Source organism: Muscardinus avellanarius (genome assembly GCF_963383645.1).
Source record: "Muscardinus avellanarius genome assembly, chromosome: 15".
Taxonomy (NCBI): Eukaryota; Metazoa; Chordata; class Mammalia; order Rodentia; family Gliridae; genus Muscardinus; species Muscardinus avellanarius.
In genome coordinates, this window is record NC_137801.1 from 26,440,693 (window position 1) to 26,463,677 (window position 22,985).

The window sequence follows — 22,985 nt, forward strand, 5'->3', positions numbered from 1 at the left end:
ACCCCAGTACCACCAAAAAAAAAAAAAAAAAAAAAAAAAAGAGTTGAAGATCCTCAGAATTTATTGTAGTATATTGCATGTTATAAAAATATTTCATTCTCAGCCGGGCATGGTGGCGCATGCTTGAGATCTGAGCATTTGGAAGGGTGAGACAGAAGGATTGAGATTCTTGGACAGCCCTAGCAACTTATCGAAGCCTTTTGCAACTCAGCATTTGGGAGGCTGAGACAGAAGATTGTGGTCCGCTGACAGCCTCAGATACTTAGCGAGGCCCTTCACAACTCAATGAGACACTGTTTCAAAAATAAAAAAAGACCTAAAATAGGGATGGGGGTGTAGCTCAGAGGTACGATGTCTCTTGGTTCCATCCTCAGTATGGCAAAACATAAATAAATAAAATAGGGCTTAGAGGTGTAGCTTGGAGGTAGAACACCCCTGGTTTCATCCTTGGTGCCACAAAAAGGAAGGGAAAAAAATAGGGCTGGGGATGTAGCTTGGAGGTAAAATGCTTCTTGGGTTCCATCTCTAATACCGCAAAAAAAAAAATAATTTTCAGCCTGGCGTGGTGGCACATGCTTGTAATCCCCGTGCTTGGGAGGCTGAAACAGGTGGATCGCACAGGTTTGAAGCCAGCCTCAGCTACTTAGTGAGGCTTTCAGCAACTTAGTGAGACCCTGTTTCCAAATAAAGTATAAAATAGGTCTGGGAGTGTAGCCCAGAGGTAGAAATCTCCTGTTCCATTCCCAGTACCACAATTAAAAAAAAAAATCATTCCCAATCTCGAATTTCCAGTCTGAATTAGTAAAGTCCAGAAAATACACACAAGTATTGCATGTTAATCAAAAGGTACTTTGTGATTATAGCCAGAGTATGTGTAAACAGATGAACAATGTCATTAGTATAACTAGATATACTATATAACTAAAATTTGTCCTAGAGGAGGAGAACTTCTGCATAAAGTTGTCAGTCAGTAAGCATGTTGAAGAGATCATTTATGAAATCTTAGAGCTTTCAGGTATACCTTAAATGTTCAGTCTGCTATAAATTTCTCTTTCTCATTCCTTTACTTGACAACTCTCAATCTTCGTGCAATCACTGAGTTGTTATATATATATATATATTTCCTTTACTTTGCTGTGTTCTTTATCTTTCAATTATACAGGCAATTTTAATATTTTTATAAATCACCTAGAGTAGTCTTTTTTTTTTTTTTTTGGTGGTACTGGGGTTCCTGGAAGCCCTTCTATATCCGGGCTACACTCCCAGACCTATTTTTTTTTTTTTTTAGTTTTGGAAACAGGGTCTCTTAAGCCAGGGCTGGCTTCGAACCTGCGTGATCCTCCTGTCTCTGCCTCCCAAGCGCAGGGATTACAAGCGTGCGCCACCACGCCCGGCTAGAGTAGTCTTTATTTTGTTGTTGCTGACTGATCGTTTTGTGCTATTGAGAAAAAATAAATTGGTTAAGAGTTTTTAGTTTTGAGATTATACTTGATTTGATGGTTGAATGGCATCTTTTGTAGGGTTTTGTCTATATAGACATCACATTTGAAGTGTTGACTGGGAAATGGCTTTTACCATTTGTAAGGGTACAGCTTGAAGAGGATACAATATAAGAAAGTTCAATAAGAGATCATGTGATTTAGTTAGTTGTGGTCCTTTAAATAAGCTAAAATTAACTGGTACCACAGAAGATACTTAGGTTCTACTTTAAAATGACAGATTTAGCCGGGCGTGGTGGCGCACGCTTGTAATCCCCGCGCTTGGGAGGCAGAGGCAGGAGGGTCGTGCAGGTTCGAAGCCAGCCGCGCGCGCTGGCTTAGGAGGCTCTGTTTCCAAGTAAAAATGTAAAAATAGGTCTGGGAGTGTAGCCCGGAGGTAGAAGGGCTTCCAGGAACCCCAGTACCACCAAAAAATAAATAAATAAATAAATAAATAAATAAATAAATAAATTAAAATGACAGATTTGGGGGTAATTTTTTTTCCTAGTTATTATTTGTTACTAGGCATACTACAACAATCTGTAATCAGCATGGAGGGGGGTGAGAAAGAAGAAAAAGTACATAAATGGCAGAGCTGGTGAGGTGGTGCATGCTTGTAATCCCAGCATTTGGGAGGCTGAGACAGGAGGATCTTGGTTCATGGCCAGCCTCAGTTACTTAGTGATGCCGTTTGCAACTCAGACCCTGTTTCAAAATAAAGAATAAAAAAAAAAAAATAGGGCTCGGGGTGTAGAATGCCCCTGGGTTCCATTCCCAGTACCGCCCCCTCCACCCAAAAAAAGGTAGTGAATAAGTAGCATACTCCTCCTTTAGCTTTTTAATGTATTCTTTTATTTTTTCATTTTATTATTATTATATTATTATTATATTATATATATATTTTTGTGGGTCTGGGATGGAACCCCAGGTCATTTGACCTCCAAGATACACCCCCTGCCCTATATTTTATTCTTTTTAATTTGAAATAGGGTCTCACTAAGCTGCAGAGGGCCTCATTAAGTAGCTGAGGCTGTCTGTGAACTGCGATCCTCCTGTCTCAGGCTCCCAAATACTGGGATTAGAAGCGTGCGCCACCATGCTCAGCTTTAATGTATTCTTTGAAAAAGAAGTTTTTCCCCTAATTTCCAGTAGATTAGGTTCTGAATTGATAAGTTTGAATCCTTGAATACTTTTATGATTTTCTGAGTACATTCATCTCAGATTTGATTACATATCTCTTAAAGTCCTTTAAATTCTTCTATTTACTATAATGCATTGAAAAGATGAGTTAAAAATATTGAAATGTAGCTGGATGTTGTGGCACAGTTTGTAATCCCAGCATTCGGGAGGCCGAGACAGTAGGATCCAGGTTCAGGGCCAGCCTCAGCTACTTAGTGAGACCCTCCGCAACTTAGTGAGACTCTGTTTCAAAATAAAGAACTAGAGCTGGGGGTGCAGCGCGAAGGTAGAATACCCCTGGGTTCAATCCCCAGTATTGCAAAAAAAAAAAAAAAAAATGAAATGTGAAAGGACAGATGTCAAGTTGCATCAACAGGTCACAGCTAATGAACATTGTTTCTTTTCAAAGGGCAAACATCACAGAAGGAAGCCATGGAAGTAAGCCTGGATATAACAGCACTCAGCATTCTCCAACAGCCAGAGAAACTTCAGTGGGAGATTGTTGCAAATGTCCTTGAAGATACTGTTAAGGATCTTGAAGAACTTGGGGCAAATCCTTGCCTAACAAACTCTAAGAGTGAAAAGACAAAGGAAAAGCACCAGGAACAACACAACATTCCTTTCCCGTGTTTATTAGCTGGAGGCTTATTGACGTATAAGTCTCCTGCTACCTCACCCATTAGTAGTAATTCTCACAGGTCACTGGATGGTTTAAGCAGAACTCAGGGTGAAAATATATCAGAACAAGGGTCAACTGACAATGAATCCTGCACCAATTCAGAACTAAATTCTCCTCTTGTAAGGAGGACTTTACCTGTTTTACTTCTTTATAGCATCAAAGAATCTGATGAGAAAGCAGGAAAAATCTTTTCACAAATGAACAATATTATGAGCAAAAGTTTGCATGATGATGGTTTTACTGTCCCACAGATTATTGAAATGGAGTTGGATAGTCAAGAGCAGTTGTTGTTGCAGGATCCTCCTGTGACTTACATTCAGCAGTTTGCGGATGCGACAGCCAGCCTTACCTCTCCAGATTCTGAGAAGTGGAACTCTGTGTTTCCCAAGCCTGGGACTTTGGTTCAGTGCTTGAGGCTGCCAAAGTTTGCAGAGGAGGAGAATCTTTGTATAGACTCAATAACTCCTTGTGCTGATGGAATTCACTTGTTGGTAGGATTGCGGACATGCCCTGTTGAATCCTTGAGTGCAATAAATCAAGTAGAGGCCTTGAATAATTTAAATAAATTAAACTCTGCACTATGTAATAGGCGGAAAGGCGAGCTGGAATCAAATCTTGCTGTAGTGAATGGTGCAAGTATTAGTGTAATCCAACATGAATCACCAGCAGATGTACAGACTCCGTTGATAATTCAGCCTGAACAGAGGAATGTTAGCGGTGGATATTTAGTACTTTATAAAATGAATTATGCCACTCGAATAGTGACATTAGAAGAGGAGCCAATAAAAATCCAACACATCAAAGATCCCCAGGACACAATTACCTCACTCATTTTGCTTCCGCCAGATATATTGGATAGTCGAGAGGATGACTGTGAGGAGCCTGTTGACGAAATGCAGTTAGCCTCAAAGAATGGCATTGAGAGAGAAAAAAAGTCTGACATTTCTCCTCTTGGACACCTGGTAATAACTACTCAGGGAGGTTATGTAAAAATATTAGATCTTTCAAACTTTGAAATTTTGGCCAAAGTAGAACCTCCCAAAAAGGAGGGCACAGAGGAACAGGACGTATTTGTTTCTGTCATTTACTGCTCGGGAACAGACAGGCTGTGTGCGTGCACCAAAGGTAAGCCATTTGTTTAATTCTTCTATAAGTCTTAAAAAATTCCTCTATATATTTTTTGTACATACCTACTATGAAGTTTATATCCATGTAGGTGTTGAGGAATTCATTTTTTTGAAATGAATTGAATTTCAAGTTTTGAATTTGAATGAAGTGATATGTATTTTCATGGTTATAACTTTTCTTAAAACTTTTTTCCTGTAGGTAAGGGTTACATTTGTAAATGAGTTGATATGTCCCTTAGAGGCTGCTTGTCTGCTCTAACCTTAAGTAACGAACCTGCTGTTGTTTCTGTTAGTCCTGACTCTCCATTTGCTTAAATTTGTGACCTGGGCAGGTTTCTTTAAATTCAGTAATACCTTTGTTTGTTTATAAACTAGAATAAGAAGACCTATTTTTGTTATTAGAATCAGCTCAAATAATGTATGTAAAGTTTCTGGTGTACATATTGGTTCTTATTTCCTTTTATAATAAAAATATTTAGATAATTATTAGTTTTGCCAAATATAATTTTGTTTTTTTGGTCTTATTTACTCCAAACTTTTTCTGATGGTGAATCAGCTTTGCCATACTTTAGGCCCTGTATAGAGCCTATGGTGCAGTTTATTTTTCCTATTGATTTTTGTATGCATTTTAAGTTGTGGAGATAGAGCAGTTTTTTTTAAAGGATTGCCAACAACTTCAGGCATAATGAATGAATAGTTCTCTTTATAGTTTATTATGGAATTATTGGGTCAAGGGATATTTGAGGGAGGCCTAGAGGACTATAACCAAGACTTGGCAGAGGAATTGAGATTTGTGAAGAGCTTTTCATTCTTAATCTGAATGCAATAAGGTTAATAATTTTCTCTTTCTTTAAATTACAAGAGTTTAGCCAAGACAATAATGGCTAATGTAGTAGTTCAAATTGCCATTTTTGAACTGCATTAGGTAAAATAACAAGAAAACGTGTCTTTAAATAACATCAAGCCGGGCATGGTGGTGTACGCTTATAATTCCTAGCATTCGCGAGGCTGAGACTGGAGGATCACGGTTGGTGGACAGCCTCAGCTACTTAGTGAAGTTTTTTGGAAATCATTGAGACCCAGTTTCAAAATAAAGAATAAAGCCGGGCGTGATCCCAGCATTTGGGAGGCTGAGACCAGAGGATCACGGCTCCAGGACAGCCTCATCCACTTACTGAGGCCCTCCGCAACTTCGTGAGACCCTGTCTCAAAATAAAGAATAAAAAATAGGGCAGGGGGTGTGGCTTGGAGGTCGAATGCCCTTGGGTTCCATCCCCAGACTCGCAATAAATAAATAAGTAAATAAATAATAAAAACGGGCTCAAAGGTCGAATGCCTCTGGGTTCCATCTTCAGTACCCACCAAAAAATAAATAACTTCAAAATTTAACTAATTTTAAAAATGAGTAATGAGCCAGGCATGGTAGTGCTGTAATTCCACTTCTTGTTTGATTGAAACAGGAAGATCATAGGTTTGAGGTCAGCCTCAGCAACTTAGACCCTGTTTAAATATAAAACATAATAAAAAAAGTTCTGTAGAAATAGCTTGGAGGTAGCCTGTCTGCCATTTTAATTCCTAGTACTCAAAACCAAAACAAACAAAAAGGCAGTGCAGAATAACTAGACTAATAGGAGCTGGGAGGTTCAGAGCAGCCATTAAAATAGGAGGTACCAAGTAATTTTGATTTATTGATCACCTTTGTGACTGTTTATCCTAAGAACTTTGCCTTTGTTAATTTATTTAGTTATCAAACTTTATGCAGCATGTACTTTTATTGTCTCCATTTTGCTAATAAGAAAATGGAGGGAAAGAGTTTAACTTTCTTAAAGTCACAGATTTAGGGTTCAAGTGTGGGGAGTCCTTAGAGTGCTTAAACTATATGCATTATACTGCTAGAATGTAACAAAAGCTGAAAATCATAGGCTGAATAGTTATTTTGCAGTCTTTTAATAAAGGATGTAAAATGTCAGAACAGCTGGGTGTGGTAGAGCACACCTAGTTCTTGTGAGGCTGAGACAGGAGGACTGCAGATTAGAGGTAGTGAGACTGTCATCAACCTACAGTGAGCCTGTTTCAAAATAGAAAGAAAAAAAAATAGGGCTTAGGTGTAGCTTGGAGGTAGAATGCCCCTGGTTCAACCCCCTGTTCCCCAACCACCCAGTACAGTTAAAACAGTTTAACTCGTCATATATCATTTAAAATGGAGCTAAACGCCGGGAACTTGAGTAATCTGGCCCCAGGGCACTTAGATGAGGCAAGAAGACTCTTCCTGAAGTACAGTTTAACGATTTAACTATTTGGTGAGATATACTTTAAGTAATGCAGATAAATAGTATTTAAGCCGTAAATGTTTATTAAGTAATACTTTTTTTTGGTAGTGGTGCTGAGGATTGAATCCAGGGGCATTCTGCCTCTGAGCTTCACCCCCCCCCCCTTTATTTTTTATTTTGAAACAGACTCTTGCTAGCTTGCTGAGAGTCTCGTTACCTTGCCCGGCTGCCTTCAGACCTGTGATCCTCCTGTCTTGGTCTTCAGGTACTGGGATCATAGGCATGTGCCATCATACCCTGTTAAATAACAGTGTTTGAACAGGTGTCGTCTTGGAGTTTGGACAGTAAGAAGTTCTCGGACATGGTCTCATGTGATAAGAATTTTTGGTTGTGTTGTACTGGGCATTGAGCACAAGGATAGAACACCACTGAGCTATACCCTCAGCCCTGTTTTACTTTTTATTTTGAAATAGGGTCTCACAAAGTTACTATACAGTGGCCTTTAACTGTGATCCTCCTGTCTCCTCCTTCCAAGTACTGGGATTGCACATGTGTGCAACTATGCCCAGCAGGAAATTTAGAAAAAAGTACTTTAAAAAGTTTTCAACTGAAAAATAAAGTTGTACATATTGATTGGGTATCATGTAATGTTTCAAGTTAATATTTATTTCCTCTAAAATGTACTGCTTTGTTGCGGTACAAACTTTCAGAATACTATTTGTGTGTGTGTGGTGTTTTTTTTTTTTTCTTTTCTTTTCTTTTCTTTTCTTTTTTTTGGTGATACTGGGGGTAGAACATAGGGGCTTTTCTACCTCTGGGCTATACTCCCAGACCTATTTTGTATTTTATTTGGAAACAGGGTCTCACTAAGTTGCTGAGAGCCTCACTAAGTAGCTGAGGCTGGCTTTGAACCTGTGCGATCCTCCTGTCTCAGCCTCCCAAGGACCGAGATTACAAGAGTGCACCACCACGCCAGGCTTGCTGTTTGTATTTTAATATGCATGGATCGCCAGCCCCTCCATTCTGCTCCTAACCTCTGTGGGATCAGCCTTTTTCGATGGCACATGTGAGATTGTAGAGCTCTTACCTTTCTGTTCCTGCCTTAATATCACTGAACACAGTGATCTCCAGTCTGTCCATGTTACCACAATTGACAGGTTTCTCTCCCTCTCCCTCTCCCTCTCCCTCTCCCTCTCCCTCTCCCTCTCCCTCTCCCTCTCTTTGTGGCTGAATAAAAATCTGTTGGGTATGTATAACAGATTTTCTTTCTTCCCAGTTGATAGACACTTCGATTGTTTTCATTTTTTAGCTATTGTGAATAGTGCTGCAGTGAACATGGGAGTGCATATGTGTCTTTGACATTTTGATTTCTTTTGTATATATAGTTAATAGTATTGCTGGATCATGTGGTCATTCTTTTTTTTTTTTTTTTGGTGGTACTGGGGTTCCTGGAAGCCCTTCTACCTCCGGGCTACACTCCCAGACCTATTTTTACATTTTTATTTGGAAATAGGGTCTCCTAAGCCAGCGCACGCGGCTGGCTTCGAACCTGCGCGATCCTCTTGTCTCTGCCTCCCAAGCGCGGAGATTACAAGCATGCGCCACCACGCCCGGCATCTAATTTTTAATTATCATAATGAGGGGTAGTAATTTACATTTCCACTAGCAGTGTTCCAAGGTTCCTTTTTTATCTATCTCATCAGCACTTTTAGTCTTTTTGACATTTATTCCCACTGGGGTAAAACAGAATCATTCCACTGTGGGTTTGATTTGTATTTCTTGAAGATTAGTGATGTTGAGTCTTTTTTCCACTTAACTTTTGGCAATTTATTTGTCTTCTTTTGAAAAATATCTACTTCTATCTATTACCTGTTTTAAAATCCTTTATTCATTTTTTTGATGCTGAGTTTTGGAGTTCCTTATATTTTCTAGACATTTGCTTTTGAAAGATATAAACATTGCAGATCTCCCCCCTCCCCATTCTATAGGCTATCATTTTACTTTCTATGCAGAAGCTTTTTTGGTTTGATGTACTTCCTTTTGTCTATTTTTGCTATTGTATCCTGTGCTTTTTAGGTTTTGTCCAAAAAAAAATCTTTCCCCATTTCAGCCAACCAACCAACCAATCTTCCTTCCTTCTTTCCTTCCTTTCTTTGTATTTTATTATTTATTTATTTATTTATTTATTTATTTATTTAATTTTTGTGGTACTAAGGATAGAACCCAGGGGCATTCTACCTCTAAGCTATACTCCCAGCCCTATATTTTATTCTTTATTTTGAAACAGGGTTTCACTGAGTTACAAAGGGCCTCAGTAAGTAGCTGAGGCTGTCCTCGAACTGTGATCCTACTCTGTCAGCCTCCGGAACTCTGAGATTACAAGTGTCTGCCACCAGGCCCAGCTTGCTAGTTTATTTATTTATTAAAAACAGTATCTCACTAAATTGCGAAGCGCCTTGCTAAGTTGTTGAGACTAGCCTCAAACCTATGATTCTCCTGTCTCATCCTTCCAAGTTATTGGAATTACAGGTGTGTGTTACCATACCTGGCCCCATTTAATTTTTAGGAATTTTTTTCTATTGTGTTTTTTCATAGAGATTGCATTAAATCTCTAAATCATTTTGAATAGTGTAGACATTTTAACAGTATTGATTCTTTCAATCAATAAACATGGGATGTCTTGCCACTTTTGTGTGTTCTTTTAAATTCTATTCATTAATGTTTTAATAATTTTCATTATAGAGATTTTTCACTTTGATTAATTTATTTCTAGGTGTTTTATTTTTGTTGCTATTAGTGGAATCACTTTCTTGATTTTTATTTCAAATACTTTTCTATTTGCATATATTAGCACTATAGAGTTTTGTATGTTGATTTTTGTATCCTGCAATTTTGTGCAATTCATATATTAGTTCTAAGAGTTCTTTGGTGGAGTTTTGAGTTTTTTTTTATATATAGCAGCTTGCCATCTGCAGACAGTGACAGTGTGACTTTCTTTTATTCAAGTTGAATACCCAAGACCTCACTAGGACTTCCAGCAGTATGTTGAATAAAAGCAGTGAAAATAGGCATTCTCTGTTCTCTTCTTGTTCCAGGTTTTGGAATGCTGTTAGCTTTTCCTCATTCAATGTAATGTTAGCTGTTGATTTATTATAAGTTTCCTTTGTTACCAGGCATGGTGGGGTTTAGTGGAACTCTATTTCAAAATAAAAAAAAAAAAATAAAAAGGGCTGGGGGTGTAGCTTGGAGGTAGAATGATCATGGGTTCAACCCTCAGTACAAAAAAAAATGGGGGAAAAATGACCTTTGTTATGTTGAGGTATGGTCCTTGTATGCCTAATGTTCTTTTTTGGGGGGAGAGGTTCTGGGGACTGAGTCCGAAGGCATTCTACCTCTGAACTATACTCCCAACCCTATTTTATTTTTTATTTTTAAACAAGTTCTAAGTTGCTAAGGTCTTCACGAGGTTGCTGAGGCTGGCCTTGAACCCATGATCCTCCTCTTTCAGCCTCTCAACACTGCCTGGATTTTTTTTTTTTTTTTTTATCATGAAGGGATGTTGAATTTAATTGAATGCTTTTTCTGTATAAATTGAGATGTCCATGCATTTTTTCTCCTTCATTCTTTGGTATGACACATTATATTTATTGATGTGTGTTTATTGGATTATCCTTCTATCCCTGAAATAGTTGAATCCTGCTTGCTCATGCCATTGCTGTTGGGATAATTTTTGTGTGTGTGTGGTACTGGGATTGGATGCATGGGCATTCTACATCCAAGGTATACCTCCAGCACTTTTTTCTTTTCTTTTCTTCTTCTTTTTTTTCCCCCAGAAACAGGGTCTTAGGTTGCTGAGAGTCTTGCTTCATATGGCTGAGGCTGTCCTGGAATCTGTGATCACTCTCTCAGCCTCCCAAGTACTGGCATGACAGGCGTGTGCCACCACGCCCAGCTCAGGGCTTTTCTTTGATCAGAGTCTTTTTTTATTCAATCTCATTACTTGTTCTTTGTCTAGTCAAGTGTGTGTGTGTGTGTGTGTGTGTGTGTGTGTGTGTGTGTGTGTGTGGTACTGGGGATTGAACCCAGGGTCATTCTGCCTCTGGGCTACACTCCCATTCCTAATTATTTTTATTTTGAAACAGAGTCTTGCTTGGTTAATAAGAGTCTCACTACTTGTTGAGACTATCCTCAAACCTGCAATTCTCCTGTCTTAGCTCCCCTAGTACTGGGATTGCAAGCATGTACCACTGCACCTGGCTTAGTCAGATTTTATGATTTATTCTTGTTAAGGTGCCTAGGAATTTGTTTATTTCATTCATTCATTCATTCATTCATTCATTCATTCCATATAGTCATTAATTCTGGAGATTGAAACCAGAGGAATTCTACTTCCAAGATACATCTCCAGTCCGATTATATATAATATCTTATTTGGAAGTAGTCTCACAAGGTTGCTGAGAGTCTTCTTGTCTCAGCCTCCCAAGTACAAATGTTTGCCACCATGCCTGGCTTGTTCTTTTCTTTTAGCTTATCAAATGTTTACAAATTTGTTCACAGTAATATTGATTGATTGATTGATTGATTGATTGTGGTTCTGAGAATTGAACCCAGTGGCATTCTACCTCCAAGCTACACCTCCAGCCCAATTTTTTATTCTTTATTTTGAAACAGGGTCTTCAAGTTGTAGAAAGCCTCACTAAGTAGCTGAGGCTGGCCACAAACCACTATCCTCCTGTCTCCACCTCCCAAGTACTGGGATGACAAGCGTGTGCCACCACATCTGGCTTCTCAAGATCTTTTGTATTTCTCTCTCCCTTTTCATCTATGACTTTTGTGTGTGGTACTGGGGATTGAACCAGGAGTGTTCTACCTCTGAACTATACCCCTAGCACGATTTTTTTTTTTTTAATTTTGAAATAGGATCTCATTAAATTGATAAGTGCCTTAGTAAGTTGTTGATGCTGGCCATGAACTTGTGATCTTCCTGTCAGCTTCCCAAGTACTGGGGTTACAGCCATGCGCCACTGTTTCTGGCTTCATCTCTGTTATTATTTATTTGAGTCTTCTTTCTCCTTTCCTTTGTCTAGCTTAAGGGCATGTGTGTTTTGCTTATTTTTTTCAAAGAACCAGTTCTCTTTGGTTCAGGTTTTTTTTTTTTTTTTTTTTTGGTGAGTCTGGGAATGGAACCCAGGGGCATTCTACCTCCAAGCTACACCCCCCTGCCCTATTTTTTTAATTCTTTATTTTGAAACAGGGGGTCTCACTAAGTAGCTGAGGCTGTCCGTGAACTGCCATCCTCCGGTCTCAGCCTCCCAAATGCTGGGATTACAAGCGTGCGCCACCACACCCAGCTTGGTTCAGTAATATTTTGTGGGTCTTTTAAAAAAATTTTTTTTGTGGTACTGGTAAATGAACTCAGGGGCATTCTACCTCCATGCTATAACCCCAGCCCTATTTTTTATTTATTTTGAAACAGGGTCATGCTAAACAGTGGAGATTCTCACTCAGTAGCTGAGGTTAGCCAAGAAACTGCTATCCTCCTGTCACAGCCTCCCAAGTACTGGGATTACAAGTTTGTGCCACCATGTCCTGTTGGTATTTAAAAAATTAGTCTTCGTTTTATTTTTTTTTTTCTGCTTTGATTTTTATTATTATGTCTTTTTCTTCTAATTTGGGCTTAATTTGTTTTTGCTTTTCTAGTTTCTTGCGATGTAATAAGTTGCTTCTCTGAAATCTTTATACTTTTGTGATGTGTGCCATAAGCTTCCTTTTCTACTATTGCTTTTGCTGTATTCCATAGGTTTGGTGTGCTTGTCTCCATTTTCATTTTTTGTACATGTAAGCATTCTTGTAGCTGTAATCTAAAGATTAACCACATAACTTAGAAGAAAGATGATTTATTTTCTTAAGGTTTCAGGTTCAGTCCATACGAGGTAGGGACCACACATCAGGACATGATAGCAGAAGGTAGAGGGAGAGCACATGGGCTGCGCTCCTCGCAGTACCCAGGCTGGGAGCCTGAGATCTGCTGGGGAGGAGGAGCCACGCATATGCTCTCCAAGGCAGCATTCCATGGACCTCCTCCTCCAGCTCGCCCAAGGCACCCATGGAACCATCACACTGGATTTATGTAACCCTCACCACTCAGCTGTGTTAGTCCTGCATATTAACAAATGAGTTATTTAGGGAACATTTTATATCTAATGACAACATTAGTTTAAAGATATTTTTAAACTTTCTTGTCTTTTTCCTTGATTCCTTGGTTGTTCAAAAGTAAGTTGTTTAATTATCATGTTTTTGTGTAGTTTCCAGAGCTTTTCTCATTACTAATTTTTTGCTTTATTGCATTGTGGTCAGAAAAAGTACTGAGTATGATTTTGTATTTTACTCCCCCCCCCCCCCTATAGTTCTGGGATTGAACCAGAGGTGTTCTACCTCTGAGCTATATCCCCAGCCCTATTTTATTTGATTTTTTATTTTTGAAACAGGGTCTCATCAGTTTGCAGATGGCCTCACTGTTTTGCTGAGATTGTCCTCAAGCCTGTGATCCTTCTATAACAGAAGGATTGCAGGTGTGCTCCACCAAGCCCAGCTTTAGATTTTTAGTTTGTTGAGATTTGTTTTGTGATCTTACCACATTATTGCCCTTCAGAATTTTCATTATACAGATGAGAAAAATATATATTTAGCAACTGTCAGATGAAATATTCTGTAGATGTGTGTAGTTCCATTTGGTCTAGGGTACAATTTAACCTTGATATTTCTTTGTTAATTTTCTGCTGGATGATCTGTTCATTGCTGAAAGTGTGATGTTAAAGTCCCCAGCTAGGGGCCAGCAAGGCCGGCATTGGAGCCTGCCATGAGGCAAGGCCGGTGCTGAGGCCTCCGAGGCCGGGATTGGAGCCTGCCTTGAGGCAAGGCCGGTACTGGGGCCAGTGAGGCCGGCATTGGAGCCTGCCGTGAGGCAAGGCTGGTACTGGAACATCTGAGGCTGGGATAAGAGCCTGTCGAGGGGTTAGGCCGGTGCTGGGGCCAACGAGGCCGGCATTGGAGCCTGCCGTGAGGCAAGGCCGGTACTGGGGCTTCCGAGGCCAGGATAACAACCTGCCGAAGGGCTAGACCAGTGCTGGGGCCAGCAAGGCCGGCATCGGAGCCTGCCGTGAGGTGAGGCCAGCATCGGAGCCTGCCGTGAGACATGGCCAGTGCTGGGGCCTCCTAACCCGGGAACGGAACCTGCCGAGGGGTTAGGCCGGTGCTGGGGCCAGCGAGGCCGGCACCAGAGCCTGCCATGAGACAAGGCTGGTACTGGGGCCTCCGAGCCCAGGATTGGAGCCTGCCGAGGGGTGAGGCCGATGCTGGGGCCAGCAAGGCCGACATTGGAGCCTGCCTTGAGGCAAGGCCACTCCTGTGGCCTCCAAGGCCGGGACCGAAGCCAGCTTAGGGGTTAGACCGGTGCAGGGGCCAGCGAGACTAGACCTGGGGCCTCCCATGAGGCAAGGCCGCTGCTTGAGCCAGCGAGGTCTGGATCAGTCCACTGAGTAGCCAGGCCACTACTGGGACCATCAAGAGTGGGATCGGTACTTGCAACGCAGCATGCACAGAGAAATATCGCAGAAAATATAAATCATACGCTTCTCTTAATCAGCAATAACTAGGAGGAAAAGGGCAACAGGAAGAGGTTGAGCTATAGAAAGGGCCCTATAGTGAAGCAACTAATGTGACCAATCAGAGGGTATGTAATACTGGAGGACGGAGCCTCTTTAAAACGCAGGAGGTACATAAACAAATGTATCAAAGTAAATCACCAAAGAAGCGTGGGATGGAGGGAGGGGGAGGGAATGGGATAGGGGCTGGAGGAGGGCTAATTGGATGATGTGTGCTTGTATATCCTCTCAAGTCTTGTACTCCAATGTGATTGATATATGACTACAATGCATCAATTTAAAAAATAAATTAATAAAAAAAGTCCCCAGCTATTATTATATTGGAATGTAGCTTTATAGGTCTGTAGATACATGGTTTATACATTTGGGTGTTCTGATATTGAATACATGTATATTTGGAATTGTTATTTCCTTTTGCTAAATTGACCCTTTAATAATTAAATCATGAGTTTCCTTGACTCTTTTTTACTGCTTTTATTTTATCTAATGTTATTCTGGCTATTCCTGCTCCCTCCCCCTCTCATTCTTCTTTTGTTTGTTTGTTTTTTGTTTTTGGTGGTACTAGGGGTGGAATCCAGAGGCTTTCTACCTCCGGGCTATACTCCCAGACCTTTTTTATATTTTTTTTGGAAAAAGGGTCTCACTAAGTTGCTGAAAGCCTCACTAAGTAGCTGAGGCTGGCTTCAAACCCATGAGATCCTCCTGTCTCAGCCTACCAAGGGCAGGGATTACAAACGTGTGCCACCACGCCTGGCTCCCTCTCATTCTTTTAATGGTACTGGGGATGGATCACAGGACCTCATGCATGCTAGGCAAGCACTGTTCTACTGAGCTGCACTCCCAGCCTTATTTATTTATTTATTTATTTATTTATTTATTTATTTATTCATTTATGTTTGCATTGTCTGGGGATGGAACACAGGGGCATTCGACCTCCGAGCTACACCCCCTGCCCTATTTTTTATTCTTTATTTTGAAACAGGGTCTCACTAAGTTATGGAGGGCCTCACTAAATAGCTGAGGCTATCTGCAAATCACAATCCTCCAGTCTCAGCCTCCCAAATACTGGGATTACAAGCTTGTGCCACCACGCCTGGCTCTATTTATTTATTTAGATAGGGTTTTGCTCATTTCCCCGGGCTGCCCTCACATTTGTTATTCACCACCCCAGACTGCCAGGAAGCTGGGCTTGTAGGTGTGTGCCTCTGTAGCCAGGCAATCCTGCTTTCTTTTGCCTTCGATATGCATGGACTATCTTATTCTACCCCTACACTTTCTTTATGTGTATTTTCCTTAGAGGCAAAGTAAATTTTTTTGAAAACAACATATAGTTTGGTTTTATTTATTTAGTCAGTCATTCTATTTTTAAAATTTGGGTATTTAATAACTTACGTTCAAATTAATTGTATGTTATATTAATAACATAAGTTATATTTTATTTTAATGATTATATTAATAATTAACATTCAGGTAATTGTCAAGGGAAAATCTTGCTATGTAGCCTTTATGTAACTTGTTTTCTAATTTTGTTGTAGTTGCTTTCTTCCTGTCATAGTCTTACTTGTTAGTTAAGTGAATTACTTTAATCATGTGTTTTGATTTTTTTGCTTAACTGCTTTTGGTTTGTCTGTTAACAGACTTTTGGCTTTGTGGTTTCCATGAGGCTTACAAAATAAATTTGATTATATTAAGCTCTTTGTAACTTTAGTACCTCAATGTGAATATAGATAAGCACAGAAGCAAATAAAAGACCAAAACGAAATATACTCTTTAAGAAATTTATCCCCGTAAGCCAGATGTGATGGTGCACACATGTAATCACAATATTTGAGAGGCTGAAACAGGAGGATCTGGGTATGCGGCCAGCCTCAGCTACTTAGTGAGTCCTCCCCTTAGTGAGACCCTGTTTCAAAATAAAGAATAAAAACTAGAGCTGGGGGTGTAGCTGGGAGGTAGAATATCCCTGGGTTCAATCCCCAGTATTGCAAAAAGAAGGAAAAAAAAAAAAAGAATATTTGTTCATTTTCTGTGTATCTTTGTTGATGGAATTTTGCTCCATTGTAGGTGGTGAGCTTCATTTTCTCCAAATTGGAGGAACCTGTGATGATATTGATGAAGCTGATATTCTAGTGGATGGATCTCTTTCTAAAGGGATAGAACCATCTTCAGAAGGTTCTAAACCTTTATCAAATCCGTCAAGTCCTGGCATTTCAGGTATGAGATTACATTTAAATTTTTTTTTAATCATTCAAATTCTTGTGATGTCAAGTTTTGAGACCTTCTTATATAATTTTAAATATATTTCGGTTTTTACAATCAACTTGTGATTACTTTGTATAGGAAGTTTATTTTCTTGTTGACTTTCCTTTACCAGGCTTGTTATACATAGTATTTATCATTATTTTCCTAGTAGTTGGAATATGCTGTAAACATACTAAAGCAGAAATTCTTCTCAGTCTGTGCTACACTAATAGATATTGTTGAGGTCATTTACTTGGTAAAAAACATTTCTACTAATGAACATTTTAGTCTATAGTTAGGGAGGAAAAAACATGCAAAAGAAAACATTGATTAAATAAGTATAAAATCAGTAGACTTGTTAATACTACTACTGGAGTTGAAAAGTTGAAAAGAATTCACCGGGCGTGGTGGCGCACGCTTGTAATCCCTGCCCTTGGTAGGCTGAGACAGGAGGATCGCACAGGTTCAAAGCCAGCCCCAGCTACTTAGTGAGGCTCTCAGCAACTTAGTGAGACCCTGTTTCCAAATAAAATATAAAATAGGTCTGGGGGTATAGCCCGGAGGTAGAAAGCCCCTGGGTTCCACCCCCAATACCACCAAAAAAAAAAAGTTGAAAAGAATTCTCCTGAGGTGATAAATTTTTACTCACATTGCCCCATCTGAGCCTCCATATAGCTTTGTGTTTATTGTTTTTGGCTTTTGTCCCCACCACATTCTACACTGCATTTCAGGTATTTTTATAGGATGTTAATCTTTGCTTAAAAATCATCATTTGTTTTTTGGACTTTTATGAAACAACTCTAGATTGCTTTTCCATCTCCAGGTAAATAAACTCATGGTCTTTAAAGTATGTAACTTATTTTCATGCTCTTCACATGGGCTTGCTCAGGTGCTCTTTCTCTTCAGTTCTGGAGATCAAACCTAGATCAAACCTGGCCGAGATAGCCAAGCACTACTACTGAGCTATACGCCCATCCTTTGTACTAAGCTAATCTAGACCTGTCCTTCATACGTATAGCTAGTTCTTTTGTGCTTCCATAGTTTTGCTATATTTTACTCCCTTTTTTTTTTTTTTTTCTTTCAGTACTTGGGATGGAACCCAGAGGCATTCTACCTCGGGGCTGCACCCCCAGCCTTATTTTTTATAATTTATTTGGAAACAGGGTCTCACTAAGTTGATGAGGCTGGCTTTGAACCTGTGCGATCCTCCTGTCTCAGCCTCTCAAGCACTGGGATTACAAGCGTGCGCCACCATGCCCGGCTATATTTTACTCTTAACACTTACCACATCTTCCCTTTTAAACCTAGCATTTAAAATAATTTAATGATGCCCGGCGTGGTGGTGCACACTTGTAATCCCCGCGCTTGGGAGGCGGAGACAGGAGGATCGCGCTGGTTCGGAGCCAGCCTCGCTGGCTTAAGAGACTCTGTTTCCACATAAAAATGTTAAAAATAGGTCTGGGAGTGTAGCCCGTGGGAGTGTAGCCCGGAGGTAGAAGGGCTTCCAGGAACCCCAGTACCACCAAAAAAAAAAAAAAAAAAAAAAAAACGAATCTTCAATGAAAACTATGTTTAAGGCTGAGCATGTGGTACATGTCTGAAATCCCAGTACTTGGGAGGCTGAGACAGGAGGGTCACAGGTTTGAGGACAGTTTCAGCATCTTAGTGAGACCCTCAGTGATGTAGTAAGACCCTTTTCAAAGTAAAATAAAATGCTCTAGAGGTAGAATACCCTATGATCAATCTCAGTTAAGCTGCCAGATATGTCCAAATTATCCCCCCAAAAGTATGTTTAAATGCAAAACATACTCAAAATGGAATATTCCTAAAGTTGGTATTTGATCATTAAAGACACCTATTTTTTGGGCACTTGATATGCTTTCTTGAACCCAAAACAAACTTTTAGTGGTCTCTAGTTAATTTGTGTTAGCTCTAAGGAATATGGGGGATTACTAGAATATTACAGGGTAATCTTCACTACATTTTATCAAGGTTTCTCAGCCTCAGCATGGCTGATCTTTAGGAATAGATGATTCTTTATTCTGGGTGTACCAACCCTTTTTTTTCCTCTTCAAATTGTGGTGCTGGAGGCCGGGTGTGATGGCACTTGCTTGTAATCCCAGTACTTGGGAGGCTGAGACAGGAGGATCATACAGGTTTGAAGCGAACCTCAGCTACTTGGTGAGGCTCTCAGCAACTTAGTTAGACTCGTTTTCAAACAAATATAAAGTAGGTCTTGGAGTGTAGCCTGGAGGTAGAAAGCCCCTGGGTTCCAACCCCAGTACCAAAAAAAAAAATTTTTTTTTGGTGCTGGGGATTGAGCCCAAGGGCATTCAATGTCTGAGCTACACTCCTAGTTCACTTTTTTTTTTTTTTTTTTGGGTGGGTTTGGGGATGGAACCCAGGGGCATTTGACCTCTGAGCTATGCCCTCTGCCCTATTTTTTTTATTCTTTATTTTTGAAACCGGGTCTCACTAAGTTGCGGAGGGCCTCACTAAGTAGCTGAGGCTGTCTGTGAACTGCGATCCTCCAGCCTCTGTCTCCCGAATGCTGGGATTACAAGCGTGCGCCACTACACCCAGCTCCTAGTTCACTTTTTAAAATTCATTTTGAAGCAAGGTCTTACTAGGTTTTGGAGGGCCCCACTAAGTAGTTGAGGCTGGCTTCCAGCCTGCACTCCTTCTCTCTCAGTTTCCCAAGTACTGGGATTACAGGCATGTGCTACCATGCCCGGCTCTGCTTTTAGCGACATTTTTCTGGATTCTGCCCACTGTATCCCAGTAGTTGCCATAATGGTCCCCATCATGACAAACCATTTCAGGGGACTCCTTGTAGGCAAACTTATTTCTCAGTTGAGATATGCTGACTTGTAGTAATCACAACTTTATTATCTTGGTTAACTATACAGCTACGTATAGAAATCTGACATATCAAATCTTTTCCTTTTGTATAGGTTATTGATAGAACAGAATAATTTTCATATAAAGTGCATATAATAATATTATCTAGTAGGGAAACAATGAATTAGGTCATTTTATTTCACTTTGATACTAGGGATGGAACGCAAAGCCTCTAACAGTTCACCTCTACTCATCCCCTATTTTATAAAGAAATGACATTGGCATCATGCTGGTAATGGTTATAAACAACACATAATATTCTATTTATTTTCATTTTTTCCAATACTGTATTAAACAGATTTAAGTCTAAACTTCGATGAAAAATTTAAAGTAAGATTATAGTAGTTTTATAAAAGTAAGATTATTATAGTTTTATAAAACTTGTGCTGGGTGTGGTGATGCATGCTTGTAATCCCAGCATGTGGGAAGTGAGACAGGAGGATTGTGGTTTGCAGAGAGCCTCAGCTACTACTTAGTGAGGCCCTTTGCAACTCATTGTTTCACATTTAAAAGTTTCAAAATAAAGAATAAAAAATGGGCTTGGGGTGTAGCTTGGAGGTAGAATTCCTGTGGGTTTCATTCCCAGTACTGCTAAGTAAAAAACAAAACAAAAACTTGTCACTATTCTTTGTGAAATGCCCTAAATAATATTACGTATTTTAATATTATCTTTTAAAAGTTATTTAATCTTTTAAAAGTTATTTTGTTTATTGGAATAAGAAAACTCCTACACCTGGGCATGGTGGTGCATCCTTGTAATCCCAGTATTTGGGAGGCTGGGACAGGAGGATCACAGGTTCTAGGCCAGCCTCAGCTACTTCCTGAGGTCCCCCACAACTTTAGTAAGACATTGTTTCAAAATAAAGCATTAAAAAAAAAAATTGGACTAGAGGTGTAGCTCGGAGGTAGAATGTCCCTGGGTTCATATCTGGTACCACCAAAGACAAAAAACAAAACAAACAAAAAAACTAACTTCTCTGCTTTGTCTAAGGTTACATATTTTACAGATATGAATATATCTATTGTAAAAGAAAACTAATCTGTCTGAAGTAGGTTGTTATTCTTTTAATACTGTTATGTCCACAGGATACGTTTAACTACCACAGAGTGAAAAGATGTTAAAAATTTCCATTATACATACTTACTTGCCGCCAGAGTAGATTTTGAGTTTTAAATATCATTTTATTGATTATAAAAGGGCATTTGTTACATGTTTATGTTTATCATTTTTTTTGTAAATGATAAGTTACAAATGTTAATTATTGATAATGTAAACTGGTGGCATTTTTTGTACCACTTCTTTTTTTCTTTTTAAGAATGGCACTATGGATTGAACCCAGGGCCTTTCTACCTCTGATCTAAACCTAGAGACTATTTTTATTTTTTATTTGACATAGGGTCTTCTTAGGTTGCCTAGAATCTGGCTATACTTTCAGGCTGTCCTTGAGCCTGTAATTCTCCTGTCTTAGCTTTCTAGGTACCATGGTGTATGCCACCACACCCAGCTATACCATTGCTTTTGTTGCCCTTGTAAACTTACGGTTAAGTTCACTACACCATCTTCTGAAAGGTTGATTTTGTGTTTCTCTTGTAGTTAGTATTCTTTCTGTAACTTAAAATATTCAACATGGATTTTTCTTCTGTTCTCTTAGCCAGTCAGTGCTAGTTCAGTAGTTGAATATAGATACCTGAGCCCACTTCATAAACAAACCATTAGGATTTTTGGTAGTGTCATAGTTCAGTAGATAAGAAACATAAATTAAAATTTAATATTTTCTTTTTCATCTGTATCAAATACTACATTCACCATATTAAGGAGTTGATTTGTTGGTGGACCAGCCATTCACCCTTGAAATCTTGACATCTCTAGTTGAGCTAACCCGCTTTGAGACATTGACGCCACGGTTTTCAGCTACAGTTCCTCCATGTTGGGTAGAAGTTCAGCAAGAACAGCAGCAAAGGAGGCACCCGCAACATCTGCACCAGCAGCACCATGGCGATGCTGCTCAGCATACCAGAACCTGGAAACTGCAGACTGACAGGTACAATGTTTTTAAAGATGTTAAGTCTATTTTGTATATTTGTTACAACTTTTAAATTCCTAGGTATATTATTCTTTCTCTTAACATTTGCATAGTGATAACTTTATTGTTTTAATCAGTTATCTTGATTTAGGAAATTGCAATGTTCTTATTAGTTTTAGAATGAAATAAGACTAACCTACCATTTGCCATTAGTTTGGTTACGTAGTTTACAAATTTACTTAGCAATTATTTAAATGCGTATTTTGTTAAAGCAGGCAGTCCGTTTCCTGTCCCCTTTTCTTTAGTGGTACTGGGATTGAACTCTATCTCTGACCTATACTCCCAGCCCTAATTAATTAATTTACTAATTGATTTACTTTTCAGCCCTGGGGATTGAACCCAGGGGAATTCTACCTCTGAGCTACTCCCCCAGCCCTGTTTTTATTCTTTTTATGAAACAGGGTCCCACTAAGTTGCAGAGGGCCTCAAATCCTGGGACATTCTACCTCTGAGCTACACCCCCAGTCTTATTTTATTTTGAAATGGGGATCCACTATGTTAAAGAGGATCTCACTAAATTACTGAGGCTGTTCTTGAACCTGCGATCCTTCTGTCTCAGTCTCCCAAGTAATGAAATTACAAGAGTGTACCACCATTCTGGCTCTATTTTATTTTTTATTTCGAAATAGAATATTGCTAAGTTACTACATGCTATCCTGGGGCCTGTGGTCCTCCTGTCTCCACTGCCCAAGGACTGGTATTACAGATATGTACTACTGTGCTGGGTACGGGCACTTTATTTAGGCACCTATATGTTTCTTATAGAATTTATCTTCTAGTGGTTATAGATAAACAGTGGACAGATGTACCTTATGCCATATGGCCATAAGAACTTTGAAGAATGTTAGAGTGGTGATCGTGTAGTTATACATTGTTATATGAGTGTGTGAGAGTAAGGAAAAAGAAAAAAAATTTGTATGATATTTTTTATATAAGGGTCTTAAGAAAGCCCTCCATAGAGATACTAATTCATAGACAATAACAAGTACAAAGACCCAACAAGTATGTTTTATACAAAGGGTAAGAAAACCATTGTTAGGTTGTGAATGTAAAGTAAGCTCAGACTTTATGTTGCTTTATGTTGAGGTAGGAAGGTATTACTTTTTTTTGTTTTTGTTTGTTTTGTGGTACTGGAGGTGGAACCCAGGGTTTTTTCTACTTCCGGGCTATACTCCAGACTTATTTTATACTTTATTTGGAAATAGGGTCTCACTAAGTTGCTGAGGGCCTCACTCAGTATCTGAGGCTGGCTTCGACCTGTGTGATCATCCTGTCTCAGCTTCCGAAGCGCTAGGATTACAAGAGTGAGCCACCATGCCTGGCTTTTATTCTTTATTTTGAAACAGGGTCTCAATGAGTTGC

General features: G+C 39.4%; 1 protein-coding gene across 4 annotated transcripts in view; it reads left to right on the forward strand.

Moving 5' to 3' along the window:
* Positions 1 to 22,985, forward strand: part of BIRC6 (baculoviral IAP repeat containing 6) — a gene marked incomplete at both ends in the record, with an annotated part of 235,428 nt that overhangs the window by 61,662 nt on the left and 150,781 nt on the right. For all 4 annotated transcript variants that reach the window (XM_080711761.1, XM_080711762.1, XM_080711763.1 and 1 more), the window contains 3 exons: positions 3,067 to 4,461; positions 16,462 to 16,611; positions 21,356 to 21,581. In XM_080711761.1, the coding sequence (XP_080567887.1) occupies positions 3,067 to 4,461; positions 16,462 to 16,611; positions 21,356 to 21,581 (1,771 nt within the window). The remainder of the gene's footprint in view (positions 1 to 3,066; positions 4,462 to 16,461; positions 16,612 to 21,355; positions 21,582 to 22,985) is intronic.